The sequence below is a fragment of the Hypanus sabinus genome, chromosome 18, assembly GCF_030144855.1.
Source record: "Hypanus sabinus isolate sHypSab1 chromosome 18, sHypSab1.hap1, whole genome shotgun sequence".
Taxonomy (NCBI): domain Eukaryota; kingdom Metazoa; phylum Chordata; class Chondrichthyes; order Myliobatiformes; family Dasyatidae; genus Hypanus; species Hypanus sabinus.
This window is the reverse complement of record NC_082723.1, coordinates 20,417,983-20,437,059: the sequence shown is the minus strand read 5'-3', so window position 1 is coordinate 20,437,059 and position 19,077 is coordinate 20,417,983. Positions and strand designations below refer to the sequence as shown.

The following is a 19,077-nucleotide window of genomic DNA, read 5'->3' as shown; positions in this document are numbered from 1 at the left end:
ATTTCAGGAACATGACCACATACTTAATTTTTGGACAGCTTGTTTGTGGGCAAAAAATAGTATTGATGAAGCTTTTGGATTTCTTTTATTTTCAGATACAGTTAGACAGCGCCCTGGAATCCGATACATCACTGAAGACCTGATCAAAAAACTATCAAAACAAGAACAATTGGGTTCCATACAATCCCTCAATCTTTGCTTGTCAAAAGCAGAAGGGAAGAAGTTTAAGGTAATACATAAGATTAAGTACATTGATATAATTATTCAAATGTAATCTGAACTAGGTTGCTGAAAAATATAAATTATATTTTATTTGAAGATCTATGTGTTCACAATATTAGCACAGCTCAGAAGTTTATATAATGTAGCCAGTAATTTCTAACCTTCTGGCACCAACATTTTACACATTGCCCAGTTCTGTCTAATTTTGTTTGGATTTGCTTTGCATATTAATATTCCATACAGAGGCTACAGGTCTCTGGCACTCTTATCTAGACTATGTTCCAGTGGTAGGGTTTAACAACAAAATAGAAAGGCATTGAAAGATAATGTTCTTCAGGAAAATTGGATTGGTGTAGATGGACTTTAAAGGCAGAGACTTTCTGTGCTATTTAAATCCATGATTCTAAAAAAAATATTTTCCAGTTTGCAGAAACACATTAGAGAATAAAGTTTTGTTCTTTCTTAACAATGCCTGTGAAATAGAAAAGAACTTGAAAATATGTGAGCTATTTATTATTGGTCTATTTAGGTTAGTAATCTGTGATGTTAGAAATTAGTATAAATTATTCAGTTCTTTATCCACAATTTCCAATTGCTCCATATAATTCAGTTTCCACAACTCAAGGGCCTGTAAGTCAGAAATTACCATTTTCTGTATAATACTATGTCACTATTAGCATTCCCTGTGTGTTTAATCATTTAATTTTAACCTATCCTTGTTCAGTGATAGAAAAGAAAAATGTGAACTGTGTCTTTTACTTCAGATACAATTCTACTTCATTTAAGGTTTGTAATTGGACATTTACTTTCTAACCTATGACACAAGTGACCTTGAAAACTGAAGCTTCAAGAAATTGAGGGGGAAAAGCTAAGGTTAATTGTGCCTAGTCTCATTAAATGGTACACATTGACTAATAAACGCTAATAACATGCAATATCAAGTAGGTATTAAATTTTTCAGACAATTCTATCTTGCTGCATAAAAGAATATATAAATGTTGTTTCAAGATTTTCTGCTGAATTTAAATGTTCATGTCAAACAGAGCTCAAACTTATAACTCACGAGAAGATTTACATATTCTGAAGAATTTATTTGTGTAAAGTTTCATCAGTGTCTTCACTGAAGTGAAAATGCTAATATCTAGTTTGCTAATTCCTGGGACTGTTAGCTAAACAAGTCATATTCATGAATGAGTCCTCATGAAGGGTCTTGGCCCAAAAGGTTGACTGTTTATTCCCATCCAGAGATGCTGCTGACCTGCTGAACTCATCCAGCACATTGTGTGTATTGCTCTGCAGTACCTCTTGTGTCTTAAGTCATATTAATATTTTATATTTAGTTTATAGAAAACCTTGAAAAATGTGACCATCTACTTGTCCTGAATTTGAGCAACAATATGATTGAGAAAATAGAAAAACTGGAAAAACAATTAAAGCTGCGGGAACTTAGCCTTTCATACAACCGAATTTGGTGAGTAACTCGAGAAGAGTACACGTATGAATCCAGTGTTAAAGTGAATAGAGAAACAAAATTAAACCTGTGATTGAATGAATCAGTTGTAAATTATTAACGGTAATAATTGTTTACTATATGATGGGTAAATTAAAAGAATTGTTCTTATCAATAAAACTATTATTCAAATTATTATGTGAATAATACTGAAAGTCTTTACATGCCAGAACAGATGATGCATTTTTTGACTCTTTCTGAGTTAAAGTGGGCCTACTTTTCCCTGCATTTAGTAAAATTGAAGGGCTGGAGCACATGGTGAACCTTCAGAATCTGGTGCTAGCTGGAAATTATATTGAACAAATTCCTTCATGGGTTGGAAAGAAGTTGCGATCCTTGCGTGTTCTCAACCTCAAACAGAACAATATTACTTCGGTATGTTAAATTCAGTTATGTACGTCAAAATAGTGAAAGAAAATTGATTGTGACAATTTGTATCTATGAGAAGAAAAATAAACTAACAGACACATTTTGTGTATCATGTACACCAAGAACATAATCTTGTGGTGACATAATTCATCAAGAGATCTTTTTCTGTCAGACCACTGTAATTTGAATGCCATTTAAAGGCCTTATTGAAATAGGCAAGGGAATGGGTGAAATTTGTTTCTCCATTTGGATACTCATTCAGTTCACTATATGCTAAAATTATATTAATCTCTATTATAAATTCTTTTGGTGCAAACATGTTTCTATTTAGACAAAATATAATTTATTAATTATAGGTTCAGAATTTTATGTCATTCCTATGGACCATCTAATAAGTTTTCTGTTTTGTCTTAGCTTCAAGATGTATCTAAACTGAAGCCTTTGAGAGAGTTGACTTCACTAAACCTAGCAGATAATCCTTTAGCCAGTCTTCCACATTATCGACTGTACGTCATTTATCATTTACGCTCTTTGAATAGCTTGGATGGATGGCCAGTAACTCTTCAGGAAAGGCAAGAGGCTCATGAACGATTTCACTTAGGTAAAAGAAGCAAGGAGGTATTATTTAATGCTGATGGAGATAATGTTCAAGTTTTAAATTGTTTGTGGAGTAGGACTGCTACTAAAAATGCTAATGTGCTATTGTCCATCCCTAATTTATCCCAGAGCTGAAAAGGCATTAGGAAGCAACTACATTGGTGGTCTTGATTTGTAAGATGGCAAATGTCCTTGAAGATAACAGAGTTTATAGTAATCCAATGTTTTTCATGGTGACCATTCCTGATATTAGCTGTTCTTAAAATTACAAATTTATTTCAACAAGTTCTTGTGGGAATGGAACTCTAGGTGTTGTGTATTATTTTAGCTGTACAGTGAGTCCCCACTCCTGAGAACTACTGTAAGCCAAATTCTCCATGTCAGAAATGTCCATTTTCTGAAGCTACCCTGATTGTATCACTCCATGTACACCTGCTATAACTGTTTCATTTTATTTGATATTCACCCCAACTCTGCTCATAATTAAACTAATGGAATCTATTACTGTATTCAGTCATTAATAAATTCCACAAAACTTTTTATTATTAGTTCGAGTTTGAAAAATGCTTCAAAATGTATTAAAATTTGTGTTAAGTCATCCATAATCAGGGAAACCCCTATGTAACCAATACACTGCTCTATTCCATAATTAAGAATTTAAGTCTTGTTAAAGTAAATGATGGCAGAAACTTATCCATCTACCATGGAGCGCTTCTAATCAGTTGCATCAACGCTAGGTGAGGAGGGGCCATTGCTCAGGTTTGGAAAAAGCTGAAGAAAATTGTAAACTCAGTCAGCTCCATCATGGACACCAACTTCCCCAGCATCAAGGACATCTTTAAAAGGCGATGCCTCAAAATTGGCATCCATCGTTAAGGATCCCCATTACCCAGGACATCCTCCTCCTTATTGCTGCCATCAAAGTGATGATACAGGAGCCTGAAGGCATGCACTCAATATTTCAGAAACAGTTTCTTCCACTCCACCATTAGATTTCTGAATAGACAATGAATCCATGAAAACTTGCTCAGTAATTTTTCCCTCTTTGTTCAAATTATACATTCATTGAAATCAAATTTTAGAAGTAGAGTGAAATATTTTTTTTAAATGTCACGATTAACTCATGGTTCTGAGGAGAAATTTCAACCTTTTATATTAGAGTTACAAAGATGTGATACTGGTTGACTCAATGTATTCTTGAGTTTTTATTTCAACTTTCAACCTTTTAGGAGTTAAATGACGTATGAATTCCTTATGATTTGTTTTTGAATTGCTTAAAATGGAAATTATGACAAAGTCATCAGGAAGCTAAATTGTTAGTGCACGTAGACATTAATCTTTTTATTATTGTAATTGTTTCAGTAGGATTTTTAAGCTTTATTACATTTTGAGGTAATCACAATAAAAACAAGGAATATGAATAACCAAGAAAGTGATAGGAATGAGCAAGTTGAGAAGAGAGAAGTGAAGATAACAATAGATGTACAGACTGTCAATCTCATCGGCACCATTCCTTCCCAATTCAGCATGGTATGATGGTTTTGCACTTAGAGCAGCATATAAAATTACCCTCCAAAAATGTCAATACAGTTGGAGAATTTTTGAAAAGATGTTTGTAAAACCTTATCTAAAGTGGTGGATCTGGATTTACAACCAAACTTATTTACAGCTATTTTTAGGATTATTCCATCGGAAGCAGGACATATTCCTGCTTCCGCTCGGCGGATGATAGCCTTTTGGCTGACCTTATTGGCTAGGAAACCCATTTTACTTAATTGGAAAGACCCTAACCCTCCTACCACCTTTTATTGGCTTTCCTCTATCATTTCCTGTTTAAGTCTAGAGAAAATAAGAAGTTGGACATTGGATACATCCTTTAAATTTGAAGAAATCTGGCAACCTTTTATTCAATATTTTCATATGGTCTGATTTTTGTACTGATACTCTTCCAGCTATTTTTTCAGAACCTTGGATTTGATCTTCTCTTGGTTTTCCTCTTAGGATGGACTGCCCAGTCCTTTTTTCCTCTTTAGAACTTTAGAATAGTGTTTTTTTCTCTTTTATATAAAAATTTCTATAGTCCTTCCTTCCTCCAGAAATTGAGGAGAATTATACATTCTGTATCAAATTCATACTTTGTAGATCAACAATATGTGTGATTCTGATATTGTTCATTTTACCTTCTGTATGTACTGCTATTGACATATATACCAGAGATATTCTCCTCCTGTTTGTATACACACTTTTTTTTTAAGAGCAATAAAAAGATTGAAAAAGGAAAGAAAATGTCAATAAAGCCATCCTATATCAGGATTAGCCATCAGTGAGCCAGAGAAAATGCATTTGGTGGAATGTAATTTTATTTTTGTTGCGTCATTGCAGAAGAACTAGAGAACCTTGAGAAGGAACTTGCAAAGAAGATGAAAGAGATTGAGTTGTTAGAACAGAAACACTCCAAGGCAAAGGATGACATCAGAAGCCAAGAACAACGGAATAGGACACTTGAATTGGAACATCAACAACAGAAGAACAACTGCAGAAAACTGGAGAGAGAGGTGGAGACCAAGAATGAGCTGGTATGTTTGTGTTAAGAATAAAACTTAAACTGGTAGTAATTGAAAAGGAAATATACTGTAATAAAAAAGACATTTGTAGTAGAATTAATAGAAGCAAAATAGACTAAGTAATCACTGATGATGACATTCCTCGATTTTTATGCAATTTACAAAATGTTTCAGGTGGGCAATACAAAATTCAAATGCATGGGCCACAAATATCCTGCAAGGTTTAGGTCTTAAGCTTATTGATTAGTTTTGAGGGGATGTTAGTATTGAATGCTGAGCTGTAATTAATAAAGAGCATCCTGATGTATACATCTATACTGTCCAGATGTTGCAGGGTCAGTGTCCTTACACTAATGGCAAAGCAACTTTCATGGATGAGAATTCCTGACCAGCTGGTTGGTAAGTTGATGGAGAAGATCCTGAGAGGCAGGATTTATGAACATTTGGAGAGGCATAATATGATTAGAAATAGTCAGCATGGCTTTGTCAAAGGCAGGTTGTGCCCTACGAACTGATTGAATTTTTTGAGGATGTGACTAAACACATTGATGAAGGAAGAGCAGTAGAAGTAGTGTATATGGATTTCAGCAAGGCATTTGATAAGGTACCCCATCAAAGGCTTATTGAGAGAGTAAGGAGGCATGGGATCCAAGGGGACATTGCTTTGTGGATCGAGAACTGGCTTGCCCACAGAAGGCAAAGAGTGGTTGTAGATGGGTCATATTCTGCATGGAGGTCGGTGACCAGAGGAGTGCCTCAGGGATCTGTTCTGAAACCCTTACTCTTTGTGATTTTTATAAATGACCTGGATGAGGAAGTGGAGGGATGGGTTAGTAATTTTGCTGATGACTTGAAGGTTGGAGGTGTTGTGGAAAATGTGAAGGGCTGTCAGAGGTTACAGCAGGACATTGATAGGATGCAAAACTGGGCTGAGAAGTGGCAGATGGAGTTAACCCAGATAAGTGTGAAGTGGTTCATTTTGGTAGGTCAAGTATGATGGCAGAATATAGTATTAATGGTAAGACTCTTGGCAGTACGGAGGATCAGAGGGATCTTGGGATCGGAGTCCATAGGACGCTCAAAGCAGCTGCACAGGTTGACTCTGTGGTTAAAAAGGCGTATGGTGTATTGGCCTTCATCAATTGTGGGATGAGTTTAAGAGCTGAGAGGTAATGTAGCAGCTATATAGGACCCTGATCAGATCCCACTTGGAGTACTGTGCTCAATTCTGGTTGCCTCACTATAGGAAGGATGTGGATGCCATAGAAAGGGTGCAGAGGAGATTTACAAGGATGTTGCCTGGATTGGGGAGCATACCTTATGAGAATAGGTTGAGTGAACACGGCCTTTTCACCTTTGAGCGACAGAGGCTGAGAGATTACCCCTGATAGGTGTATAAGATGATGAGAGGCATTGATTGTGTGGATAGTCAGAGGCTTTTTCCCAGGACTGAAATGATTACCACAAGAGGACATAGGTTTAAGGTGCTGGGGAGTATGTACAAAGGGGATGTCAGGGGTATGTTTTTTTCTCGGAGAGTGGTGAGTGCATGAAATGGACTGCCAGCAACTGTGGTGGAGGCGAATATGATGGGGTCTTTTAAGAGACTTATAGATAGGTACATGGAGTTTAGTAAAATAGAGGGCTATAGGTAAGCTTTGTAATTTCTAAGGTAGGGATAGGGACATGTTCGGCACAACTTTGTGGGCCGAAGTGCCTGTGTTGTGCTGTAGGTTTTCTATGTTTCTATGTTTAGCTTCCTTAGATGTAAGATTATATTTATTAAAGATGTAAATCTGAAAAGCAGGCTCTCAGTATTTCAAATTTTAACAATGTCTTACTGACACCACGAAACATGTTACCCAAATTAACATTATGATAAAGATGAACAGATTAGTTTTGTTACTGGGCATATAGGTAAACTGCTGATATTAGGTGAGTATCCAATCAGGAAATGTTTCTCCCCAACAGGCCTGCTCTTAATGGTAACCTTGATTGCATAATTAAGTTAAAAGTTGAATTTAGGGATGCCCCTTAAGTCCCTTTCTCTTTGATTTGGCTTTGGAACCTCTGGCGATAGCATTTCGAAACTGCCCTGAATTGACTGGGATTTGGAGAGGGGGTGTTGAGCATAAAGTTTCTCTCTATGCTGATGACTTTTACTCTTTCTCTCAAATCCGTCTACATCCTTACCTCTAATGTTTTCACTTCTTGACCAGTTTAGCCAGATCTCTGGCTATAAACTTAATTTACATAAGAGTGTACTTCTCCCAATTAATAAAGAAGCACAAGAACTAACATTTTGTGATCTCCTTTTTAAAGTAGTCCATAATCAATTTACTTATCTTGGAATTACAGTCACAAGGAAGTTTAAAGATCTATTTCGTGAAAACTTTGCCAATCCTTCATATGCTATAAAACAGAGTCTGGTACAATGGTCACCTCTATCTATGTCTTTGGTAGGTCGTATTAATGTTGTTAAAATGTATGTTCTCCCCAAATTTTTATACCTATTTCAATCTATCCCAATTTTTATTACTAAATCTTTTTTTGATTCCTTAGACTATTATTTTGTCATATCTGTGGCAGAATAAGCGCTCTAGAATTAATAAAATCCATCTCCAAAAATCTAAAAAAGGGGGTGGCATGGCTTTACCTAACTTTCGTTTATATTATTGGGCAGCTAATATACGTTGTGCTACCTTTTGGTATTTCTTCCATGGCCAACCCGAGTGCCCTAACTGGGTGGCAATGGAGCTGAGCTCCACTAAAGAATTATCTATCTCTGCACTTCTTGGCTCTGCACTCCCTAGTAGTCTGCCCAGATCAATAGCTAATCCTCTTGTTAGACACACTTTGCGTATATGGGCTCAGATCAGGAAATGCTATGGTTTCCAGGGGTTTTCCGTTTCCAGCCCTGTTGCTCATAATCACCTTTTTTTTACCTACTACATACGATTCAGCATTCCAGGTTTGGTATAGGAAGGGCATTGGACATTTTGAAGATCTTTTCATTGATAATCGCTTCGCTTCTTTTCAGCAGCTCTCTGTTAAGTTCAATCTGCTCAATGCTCATTTTTTCAGATATCTCCAAATCCAACACTTTATTGCTCCTTTAATTCCTAACTTTCCTGAAATGCCTGCGAAAAATGCTATGGACCTATTTCTTTCCATGAATCCACTAGGTAAAGGCTTAATATCAATCATCCGAGATAAACTAGCAGCCTTACGACGGGCCCCCATGAATAAAATCAAAATGGCCTGGGAGCAGGATTTAAATATCTCCTTATCTGAGGAGAGCTGGGATTCAGTTCTCAAATCGGTTAACTCAACCTCTCTTTGTGCTCACCACTGCCTTTTACAGTTTAAGATTGTTCATAGAGCCCATATGTCTAAATCTAAACTATCTCAATTCTACCCTAGCGTTAGTCCGCTCTGTGATAAATGCAAGAGGGGCGTGGCCTCTCTCATCCATATGTACTGGTTCTGTCCTAGCTTGGAGAAATTCTGGAAAGATGTCTTCACTACGTTATAGTGTATTCTGAATCAGCACCTAGAACCAAACCCCTTAATTGCTCTGTTCAGTTTTTGGGGCGAGACAGATTTATGTCTGGGTCCGACCAAATGCCGAATATTATCCTTTGCCTCTCTCCTGGCTAGACGCTTGATCCTCCTCAGATGGAGAGATGTTGCCCCGCCCACTCATGCTCAATGGCTTAGCGACATCATGGCCTGCTTGGACCTCGAAAAAATTCATTATTCAGTTCTCAATTTGGATCTAAAGTTCCATAAGGTCTGGGGACCTTTTATCGAGTACTTTCATAACCTTCCTCTTGACTAGGGTTTTTTTTCTTTTCGGTCCCTTGCTTTCAGCTCCTTTTTTTTCTGGTAGAAGGCATTACTATCCTCTGTTGCTGAGTGTATTCACAGTCTGGGAGTTTGGCTGTCCTGACTTATACACTCTTTATTGTGTTGTGGTTGGTCTGGAGTTGCTGTTGTTCTTTCATGTGTTGTGGAGCTTGGGGAGGACACTAAGCTTACTTGTCTTTAATTTAGGTGCTTTTTTTTGTTAAATTCTCTTCCTTTGTAGCATATTGTTATTGTATGCTTAATTTTGCACTGTTTTAATGTTCCTCATTGGGATTTGGGGATTTTAATTTGTAAAATGCTTTGAAAAACTAATAAAAAAAATTTTTTTTTAAAAAGTTGAATGTAATTAAGATAGGAAGAACAAGGGTCAGCACAGCATCCGGGGCCAATGGGCTGAATTGTGTAATAGTGTTCTATGTTTTATTTAAAGTAAAATGGGAAATCTTCTGAATTAAATGATAGACCATTAAAATTAAAACCTAAGCTTGAAATGCAGTTGAGAGTTCCAGATAATACGTCTCTTATAAGCCTGAGCCTTTTGTCTCAGATGAATGTTTTTGCATGAATATGCTGCTATTTAATAAATTGTCTTGTAATCAGTTCAATGTGGCTTTGAGGTACTCCATAGTATAGACACTAATGAGGAATAAAACAAAATTGCATTCATTTTTGAAGGAAATGTGTTTCTTATGTTTTTACACCTTAAAGATTATTACAGTTTATTGATAACTGCTTGTTTTTCGCTCTTCAGCTATTTGCAAAATCTTCCCCAATGGATACTGCAGCCTTTGTTTCTTAATGAATTTAGCTTTTTTTATAAAAAATTTAAAGCTCTTTTGTTTTCATTATCAGCTAACCTAGTTGCACAATGAACTGAATGGTATCTTGTTTAAACAAATGAGTACTGAGCTTAAAAGTCTTGTTGCAGTGATCATGTATAAAGACAGCTGCAAGGTTATTTTATCTCATTTTTAAGCTATGTGTTTTAATTGAAGGTTTTCCTAAAACCATGGTATCTGTTAGTATCATTCTAAAAACTTGTGTTAAATGTTTCATTTTACTCGTCTCTTAACCTGTTGCTTTTCTTCAGCGTTTCCTGCGGCTCTCTATTGAAGCATTGCTGCACATACTTGCCTTCAGGTATCTGAAGCATGTAGCATTTATGTTGCATGCAACAGAGATCACACAAGGGATTTATGAGCTAATTAATCCAAACTATAGTAATATGTTAGTTAATATGCATTTGGAACATATAAACGATGTTACAGGAAAATAAATTATGACTTAAATTCTTTAATGTTGAAAATTGAGTGTTAAACTGCTGGATGGTTTTATCTTCATCCATTAGCAGCAATATTCTATTGCACACAAGGTCTGTAGCATTAGAAAGTAACAGAGGAAAATATGTAGGTTACAAATGTTGAAAGGATGTGATATGGGTGGCAGGAGGGAGGGAAATAGGATGGATTGGTGTTGCTTAGATTTGTTAAAAGTTAAATCACCAAGGGTAGCAACGGAGGCTTTTGCAAATGGAGGTATCGCTCGATCATTTATGTTGTGCAGTTTGGGAACCCAAATTACATTGTCAGCAGAGGAAAATTAGCAAATCGTGGTGTTAGGAACTTAAGTCTTGAAGTAGGACCTACTTGATTGAGGTTTTGTACTTTGTACTGTGAATGTTGATCAGGTGAGGCTGGTCTCGAGTATTATGAAAGCAGCCATCAATTTTCTCATTAGCCTTCTCTTCTGTGATTAACCTCTGCAAATAGTGGGCCAATGGTGAGGAAATAAAGTTTGGTAAATAGTGTCTCGTGCACTGTTAGTCTTTAATCAGCTGTCTATTACTGTTAATCATTGCTGTCCTGGCAGCCCCCCTGCATGTATGCCAGATATGCACAAAGGGCCTGGAGCAAAATTTGGAAATTGTTATTCACCTAGTAAGGAGTGATCTAAATGCTTTTGGAAAAATTGGAGTTATTTGAAGGCTTTGCATTCATGCTCTTCAGTCAGATCTGGTAGTTAACTTGCACGAACTAGAGTTTAGCTGCATTGAATATGTATTCATTTATTAAAACAATACATCTCCCAACCAATGTACCTTGCTGATTTGGCAGAAAGAACTGTTGACCATTGAATAGGGTCCAGTTGTGGAAAATCAGAAATAAGGCTAAGACTGGTGGAATTTATATTTTAAAAACTAGCAAGTAAATGGATTTTTTAAGGATACAGGTGATGGCTGAGTTGACTTTGGAGGTCAGCTTCACCAGCTGAGTTTCAATTCTGAGTTCTAATGCTATCTACTTAAAATTTATGCAGTCTCCCTGTGACGATCTGGGCTGTCCCAGGTGCTCTGGTTTCCTCCCATATTGTTTGTGCATTGGTAGGTTAATTAGCCTTTCTAATTTGTCCCTAGTGTGCAAGTTAGTGTAAGAATCTTGGGGGAATGGGGGAAATTAATGAAATGGGAAGAGAATAAAATGTATTTGGTTAGGATTAATGCATAAAGGGGTGCCTAATGGTTGGTTCAGTCTTAATGGACCAAAGTGTCTGTTTCTATACTGTTAATTTCTGTCTTTATGACTAGTAGTCGGGTGGCATGGTAGTATTGCAGTTAGTGTAACGCTTTACAGCCATGTTGGTTTTCTCCCACATTCCAAAGACATACAGGTTAGGGTTAGTAAGTTGTGAGTATGCGATGTTGGCACCGGAAGCACAGCAACACTTGTGGGCTGCCTCTGGGACATCCTGTGTGTGTAGATTGGTGATGCAAATTCCATATTTCCCTGTATGTTCCAACATACATGTGACAAATAAAACTAAGTTTCCTCTAAAATAAAAGTAGAATTCAGTACTGAACTACATAAGATCTGTGTTTCTTCAGTGAAGTACTTTTAAAAATGACAATGCCTTCAAAAGTCTCCCAGGTGTGATCTTTGTTTTGTTAAATTTTGCTGTGGTGTGTGTGTGTGTGTATGTATGTATGTGTGTACATGCATGTTTGCACACGTAGCAAAACTTGTGAAGACAAGGGAGAATGCAAATACTGCCTGGCCAATAAGTTTCTCTGGCTGTTTGTACTTTGCTGATGGAGAAACTTGAGATAATGTCAGTGGAGCTCTTCACTATCTAAATGGTAAATGCACATATAATATAGGGGATTTGTTGATTAGTGAGTGCCACATGAAAAGCAGAATTTTTACAAACACTAGGAGCAGTTTACAAACAACTTTAAATATCATTTTGTCTTTCAAAAGAACTTTAATGCATTAGATTTTGCTCATCTTGGGTGCTCGTCATTTTACTTGTCTTCATAGCTACAATAATCAGTGACAGTATTTTTTTCCCCTAAGAAACTGAAATGTTTAAATAAAAATGTTTTCTTCTAAGGGATAACTATGATAGCTGCAAATTGTTAATAATTTCATGCAAGTTATAGGATGTTCAAAAGCCAGCATGCTATTCTTTACTTGGATAAAGACGATCCAGTAGGTTTCAATAGGTACAGTTAATGTCAGAAAAATGTTTACAATATACATTCTGAAATTTTTCTTCGCAAACCTCCATGAGAAAAAGTGCCCCTAAAGAATGAATGACAGTTAAATGTTAGAATCCCAAAGCCCCCCCAACGCCATCTTCCCACGCAGAAGCAGCAGCAAAGCAACAACCTCCCCCGCCACCCATGAGCAAAAAAGCAATGACACCTTCCACCGAGCACTTAAGCGTGCAGCAAAGCATCAATAAAGACACAGACTCACAGTACCCCAAAGACTACTTGTTCACCTAGTAACTTGACATACCACAGGCTCTCTCTCTCTCTCCCCCAATAAAGGAAAAAGAGGTGTCCCCATTTCACAGAGTTGAGAGACGTAAAGCAACTCGCTGATTTATGGTGTTAGAAGTCTGTTGTGTCGCTTTTTCCGAGCTGTGTGACCAAAGAACTCGGCTCTCTGGGCACACAGACAGCAGCCAGCTTGCTGCTTATGATCTTTCATCAATCATGACACATCAGGCGATGGCACCAGCCTTGTATCTACCCGCCTCCAGAGCCATGAAAATCCGGCGCCCTGAAGGCACGTTAGACTTCCAAGCCGCATCCTTGGCATATTGAGAAGCAGCTGATCGTGAGGCCCTGAGAACGGGTCCCATTTCCACAGAGACCTGAAGTCAGTGTGTAATTCCAGTTCAGTGTCTTCAAAAGAACCTTGAAAAAGGGAAAAGAGATATAAAGATAGAAATAGAGCTGTTTCCGAAGATGCACGCAAAGGAGTCACTGTTAGGTGCCATCATCCTCCTTTTCTGCTGACTCCCTATCCTAAATTTGTATACTCATGAGGTCAGCTTCAGGCCTCATCTTGAATTTTTTTTCCAATAAATATTTCAATATATATGCATATCTTTGAAGAACCAGTCATTGTCTGCACAAGTGCAGTGAATTAGTTTCCAGACTACTTGTATCATGTGGCTCTATACATTGCGCAATTCTAATAAAAAGTGGCCTTCACTTACATAGCTACACCTTGTAGTTTCAAATCTGATCACTGCTGTCTGTATCGGTGAATTCAGTGAAAGTAGTTTGCTAACCAATATCATTTACTTTTGGATATTTAAACAATTGTGTTTATTAGTACATGAATGCCTTCAGAACATGATTTGTCTTTATTTAGAGTATTTATTGGGACTAAAGGAGAGGTCTTGGTGGTAAATGTGAGTTTTATCTTTTATTTATTTCACACAGGAAAGCTGTGTTCCTATCCCTCATGGATAAAGAGGGCTTAGTGTAATGCAAATCATATGTACAATGGCAGATGCAATAGGCCAAGATTTACTCTAAACTTTTTTTTGCTGTTCGCTATTGAGTAGGCGGGTCAATAAAGAGAGAATCAAATTTGCACTAATACTAACAAATGAAATGGAGATTTTGAGTAGACTGTTCCATTCAGCAGATTTACTTGGTTCCATAAATTGCAAGCCTTATCATTTAGAGACTATAGTTAGTGATTGTAACCTGAGACCAGAGCTGAAGCATGATCTGGACTGATCTTTCAGTGTCAGAATCTGGCGATGGCATCCTATTGGTAGTTCCATCTTTAAAATGAAAACTTAAACCAAACTTTTGTCTATTTTTTCAGATTAATGTGAACAATCACTTTAATCAATGACCAAAAGAATTCTCTGCTTGAGCAATATTTATCCCACAACCAACATAACTTTATAGTCATTATCTTTGTTATTGTTTTACTACCTATGTTATCAGTTGATCATCTACTCTTATGCCTTCTGAGGAATCAAATATTTAACTTCAGGAAATTAAAAGGAGAAAAAAGAAGGCATTCAGAGAAGTGATGATTTTTTAAAAGTATAATTACTTTTCCTAGATGTGAATGTTTGCTAATTTTGTTTTTTTTTTCCCGTTACAGCTGAAGCAGAAGACAGTGGAACTAACACGGGCTTGTCATAAGCAATATCAGCTGGAGCAAGAATTGGCATTTTACAAGATTGATGCCAAGTTTGAACCACTTCATCATACTCCAACTGAAGTAATACATTACCTTTTTTTGGGATGTTAATCAACCAATCAAAGATGAAATATTCTGATCAGTAAAAAAGAGAGAATGCAGAGGCTGTTGCATAAATCGTTGAACTAACAACTTGTTTAGACTCCAATAAAGCAAATGTAAACCATAGTTTTTGTAGTTTCATACATCACAATCTTAAACCTAATAGTTTTGTATAAATGTATCTTGAATTGAACCATTTTACAGAACTTCAATTTCCAAGAAATTCCAAATGAGAGTCCTTACATTGGGAAAGCCAGGTACAAGAGAAACCAATATATTCAAGAACATACCATTAATCCAGTGCAGCTTGGAAAAGTTGGAAAAATTCAGTTTGATGTGGATGATGAGGAAAAAAATAAAATGAGAACAAACCTTAATCAGGCAATGGATGTTCAGCTTGAAGACAAGGAAAAAAAAATCCAGAAAGGTAAAGGCACTGAATAGTGCTCTTAAATTTTTTAATTAATGTTCAAAGATCTTTAGAAGTATGAAAATTAAGTTTTCAAACCAGGAAAATTTCTTCAGGTCACAGTGACTGGTTTTGACCACAGGTGAGAACACTTAAAATTCGCTTTGGAATAGCTAGTCAAAGAACAATAAGTCAGCAATAATTTCTATGATGGATTGCTATCCATTGATGTTTTGGGATGGGTTTTTTTGTCCGTGGTATGAATCAGGCTCTGTAATATTGCCCAGTGATGATTTTCAAAGTTCACTATCTATTCAAAATATCTGCTTTTTTAAAAAAAATACCAACCCAGGTAATCATTGTACAAACTAAATATTCCAATGTAATCGACTTTTTGGTTTCTTAAAACCTAAACAATAATGTTGCATTATCTTCACATAAATAGTCTTTTTTCAACAGCTGAAGAGTCACTGAGACAATTGCAAGGTGAAAAAGAAAAGGCAGAACAGCAAGTCTTGAGAACAGTTAAAGAGCTAAAAAATCTGGAAGAGCTAACAGCTCAAAAACAGGTGTGTATAGCTAAACAAAGATTTCTCTGTCTTGTCCTACAAGCTGACAGAAATGATGTCATCAGTCATGCTTTTCCCACGTAAACTTAATGGAACTGGGATAGTGGGCAGAGTTTAAGTTTATTCCATAGCTGGTCAAATGAGAAAAAAAAATCCGTAGTTGAGGTAATCTATTAAATCACAATTATAGCTTTTCTAGTGTTGCATAATTCATAGTGGAGTTGCTATGAATGTACTGTTACAGATTAAAATGCTAAAATGCTCTAAACAAATGTAGTTATATAGGTTTATAGAAAGCACAATGTTTCTCTACACAAAAAGAAGGAAGTTGAATCTGAATCTGAATAGACTTGGTCTGCTCTGCTGCACATCTTGGCAGAAAACTTGGGGCCAGTTGCCTGCCAACCTTTTACTTGGGAATGAAGCATGAAAATTTAAATGGAAGAAGAAACAATTTAATATTGTGGGGTGAATGCAAACAAAAAAAAAAGTGGTAGTTTGTGAGTAATCAGTATAATAGAGAAAATGATAGCAAAACAAAATGGAGTTTTATATGAATTTGTATTTGGAATTAGCCTGAAAATTATATTGATCTTGTTTTTCTCTCTATAGTTAACTGTCATTCTTTCTGCTTAACACAGATCTCAGTAGTTGAAAAAGAAAAGCTGAAACGGCATTTTGCACAGAAGATTCAGCTGATCAACAATTTGCGTCAGGAGACTGAGGAACTGGAGCAGCAAATGGAAAGACAGTGGAAAGAGATGGAAAAAAAGCAACGTGAGATTCTTGATCTCGAAAAGAATTTAAGGTCTATTGATCCTAAAGATCCTCGACATGTGAGTAGAATTAAACTGAGAAATTCTCGTAACTGTGAATCAGACTTTTCACTCCCTCTGCTTTCATTTGGTTTGTCGGAGGGAATAAGGGAACTGGAGAAATAATTGAGATGGAGGCTGAACCGCCTTCTGTTCTAGATGCAGAAGCTCTAATTACAAGCCAGTAGTTAATAAAACTCATTGTAATTTCAGTTCTAAATTTTCACTCTGAGGAATGTGTACCACGTAATCTAACCCAGGTCACCTAACTAATTAAAAGTTTGTAAATTCAATTAAGTAGTGCCAAAATATAAATACAAATGAGCCCCATGTTATTGCTGTTTGAGAAATTTGCCCTTGCAGAACTCTCAAATCACAACACAAAACTTTGAAATACAGAATAAAGTTCACACTCATGGAATTTATATGAAGTAAATAAATCATCACAAAATTTTAATTTTTTTAATATTTCCCATTTCTTGGTGCATGTGAAGATGATGCGCCTCATGTCATGGAAACTCTCAATACTAATTTGTAGAATGCAACTTGTAATGCAATGGTTGTTCTGTAAGAGTAAGTGTATAGTAAGTAGCTAAAATGCAAATTCCATAATTTAAACCTATGTCACTTTCAATCTTCATTTATGTAGTTTGAAGCAGTTTTATTAAGGGAATACAGATAAGACCATTTTTTTAAAAGAAATTCTACTTTAATAATCAAATTTTAGAAACATATTATTTTGAAGGTAAATTCATCAAGTGAATAATAAAGTGCAGATTTAATAACTTTTGCCTAAAATATCTGTATCAAAGAAGCATACAGATTCCTTCTCCTAGCCTTTCAGGCAGTGTAGTGGTTAGCACAATGCTTTACAGTACAGGCGACCAGGATTCAAATCCTGCTGTTGCCTGTAAGGAGTTTGTATGTTCTCCCTGTGACTGTGTGAGTTTCTTCCAGGTGCTCTGGTTTCTTCCCACAGTCCAAAAATGGACCAGTGGTAGGTTAATTGGTCATATTAAATTGTCCCTTTATTAAATTGGGGGATTTCTGGGCAGCTGGAATGGCCTATTCCATGCTGTATCTCAATAGATTTTAAAACAAACCTTTCCCATCACCTAGCTGGTTCTCCTTTCCCTCCTCTGATCTATTTATTCTGGCGTCCTTTCCAGTCCTGATGAAGGATCTCAACCTGATACATTGACTAAATGCTAACTGACCTGTTAAATTTCTCCAGCATTTTGTGTGTATTGCTCTGGATTTCCATGATCTGCAGAGTCTCTTGTGTTTATGACATGCGTATTCAGACTCTTCCTGAAAAATGGTATTTTGTTAAAATGGTTAATTTTGAATAAATATTTGATGCATTCACAATTAAAATAATAAAATAATTTGGGATATGCAATGCTGGTCAATGGGTGAACAACGTTACACAAAGCATAATTATGTTTTTAACTCAGTGAAGTGTATCATAGTAGCTTGAAAGCTCTTTTATAATGCGGTGGTTGTGAATTACTAGCCTCTAAATGCAAGAACTCAGAGGGCTATCAGCATAAGTGATTTGTGGGAATATATGGAAAGTGATTTAAGGCCTTCACAAAGCAATCTGTAGCTTTTGGTTGCAAGCCATTTAATTCCACTGTCCATTCCCACATTGACTTTGTCCTCTGCCTTCTGTGTTACTGGGCTGAGGCTAAACACAATCTCTCAGAAAGCACCTTGTATTCTGTTTGGGTAATCTACTGCCCACTGCCATGAACATCAATTCTTCAGCCTTAGGTAATCCGCTCCCCCTTTAAATTTTTCTGTCTTCTCCTAGTCTACCAACATACAACCCACCACCACCCCACAGCCCCTTATCGCTGTGTATTTTCATCACTCCACCTACTACACCTGCCTGTTGTCCTCTGCTTGACTCATTGGTTATCCTCCCCATACTGTTCCCCTCTGTCCACCCTGTCTCCCTTATTTGGTCCCATGCTCCACTTTTCTATCAGTTTCTGTCACCTGCAGCCTTTTGTTGCCTCCATGTATCACCTCCCAGCCTCCAAAGGCAATTTCCACTCTTCCCTCCTCCATTTGTCACTTACCCCTCCTTCCTCGGACACTCCTTTTGTTTGGCAGCTCTTACCCCAGCTCTTCCTATCAATTCTTTATATCATTTTTCACCCCTCTATGTATTCAATGTAAATGAAGGCTCTTAATTCAAAGCATTGACTGTCCCAGTACTGATACCAACTGACCCACTGAGTTCTTCCAATAGTTTAAAAACAAGAGAAAATCTGCAGATGCTGGAAATCCAACCAACACAAATAAGATGCTGGAGGAACTTAGCAGGCCAGGCAGCATCAACGGGGAAAAAAGTACAGTCAACGTTTCATGCCGAGACTCTTCAGCATGACTGGAGGAAAAAAAGATGAGTCAGAGTTAGAAGATGGGAGGGAGTGAAGGAGGAAGAAACACAAGGAGTTAGATGAAACTGGGAATTGGGGAGGAGTGAACTAAAGACCTGGGAAGTTGATTGGAGAAAGAGATATGTGGTTGGAGAAGAAGGAATCTAGTAGGAGAGTACAGAAGGCCATGGGAGAAAAGGGAGG

At 36.8% G+C, this 19,077-nt stretch overlaps 1 protein-coding gene across 6 annotated transcripts in view; it reads left to right on the top strand.

Moving 5' to 3' along the window:
* cntrl (centriolin) overlaps positions 1 to 19,077 on the top strand; it is a 108,440-nt gene that overhangs the window by 10,067 nt on the left and 79,296 nt on the right. For all 6 annotated transcript variants that reach the window (XM_059993815.1, XM_059993814.1, XM_059993812.1 and 3 more), the window contains exons 3-11: positions 96 to 229; positions 1,563 to 1,693; positions 1,966 to 2,107; positions 2,516 to 2,702; positions 5,081 to 5,274; positions 14,550 to 14,669; positions 14,895 to 15,117; positions 15,559 to 15,668; positions 16,310 to 16,504. In XM_059993815.1, the coding sequence (XP_059849798.1) occupies positions 96 to 229; positions 1,563 to 1,693; positions 1,966 to 2,107; positions 2,516 to 2,702; positions 5,081 to 5,274; positions 14,550 to 14,669; positions 14,895 to 15,117; positions 15,559 to 15,668; positions 16,310 to 16,504 (1,436 nt within the window). The remainder of the gene's footprint in view (positions 1 to 95; positions 230 to 1,562; positions 1,694 to 1,965; positions 2,108 to 2,515; positions 2,703 to 5,080; positions 5,275 to 14,549; positions 14,670 to 14,894; positions 15,118 to 15,558; positions 15,669 to 16,309; positions 16,505 to 19,077) is intronic.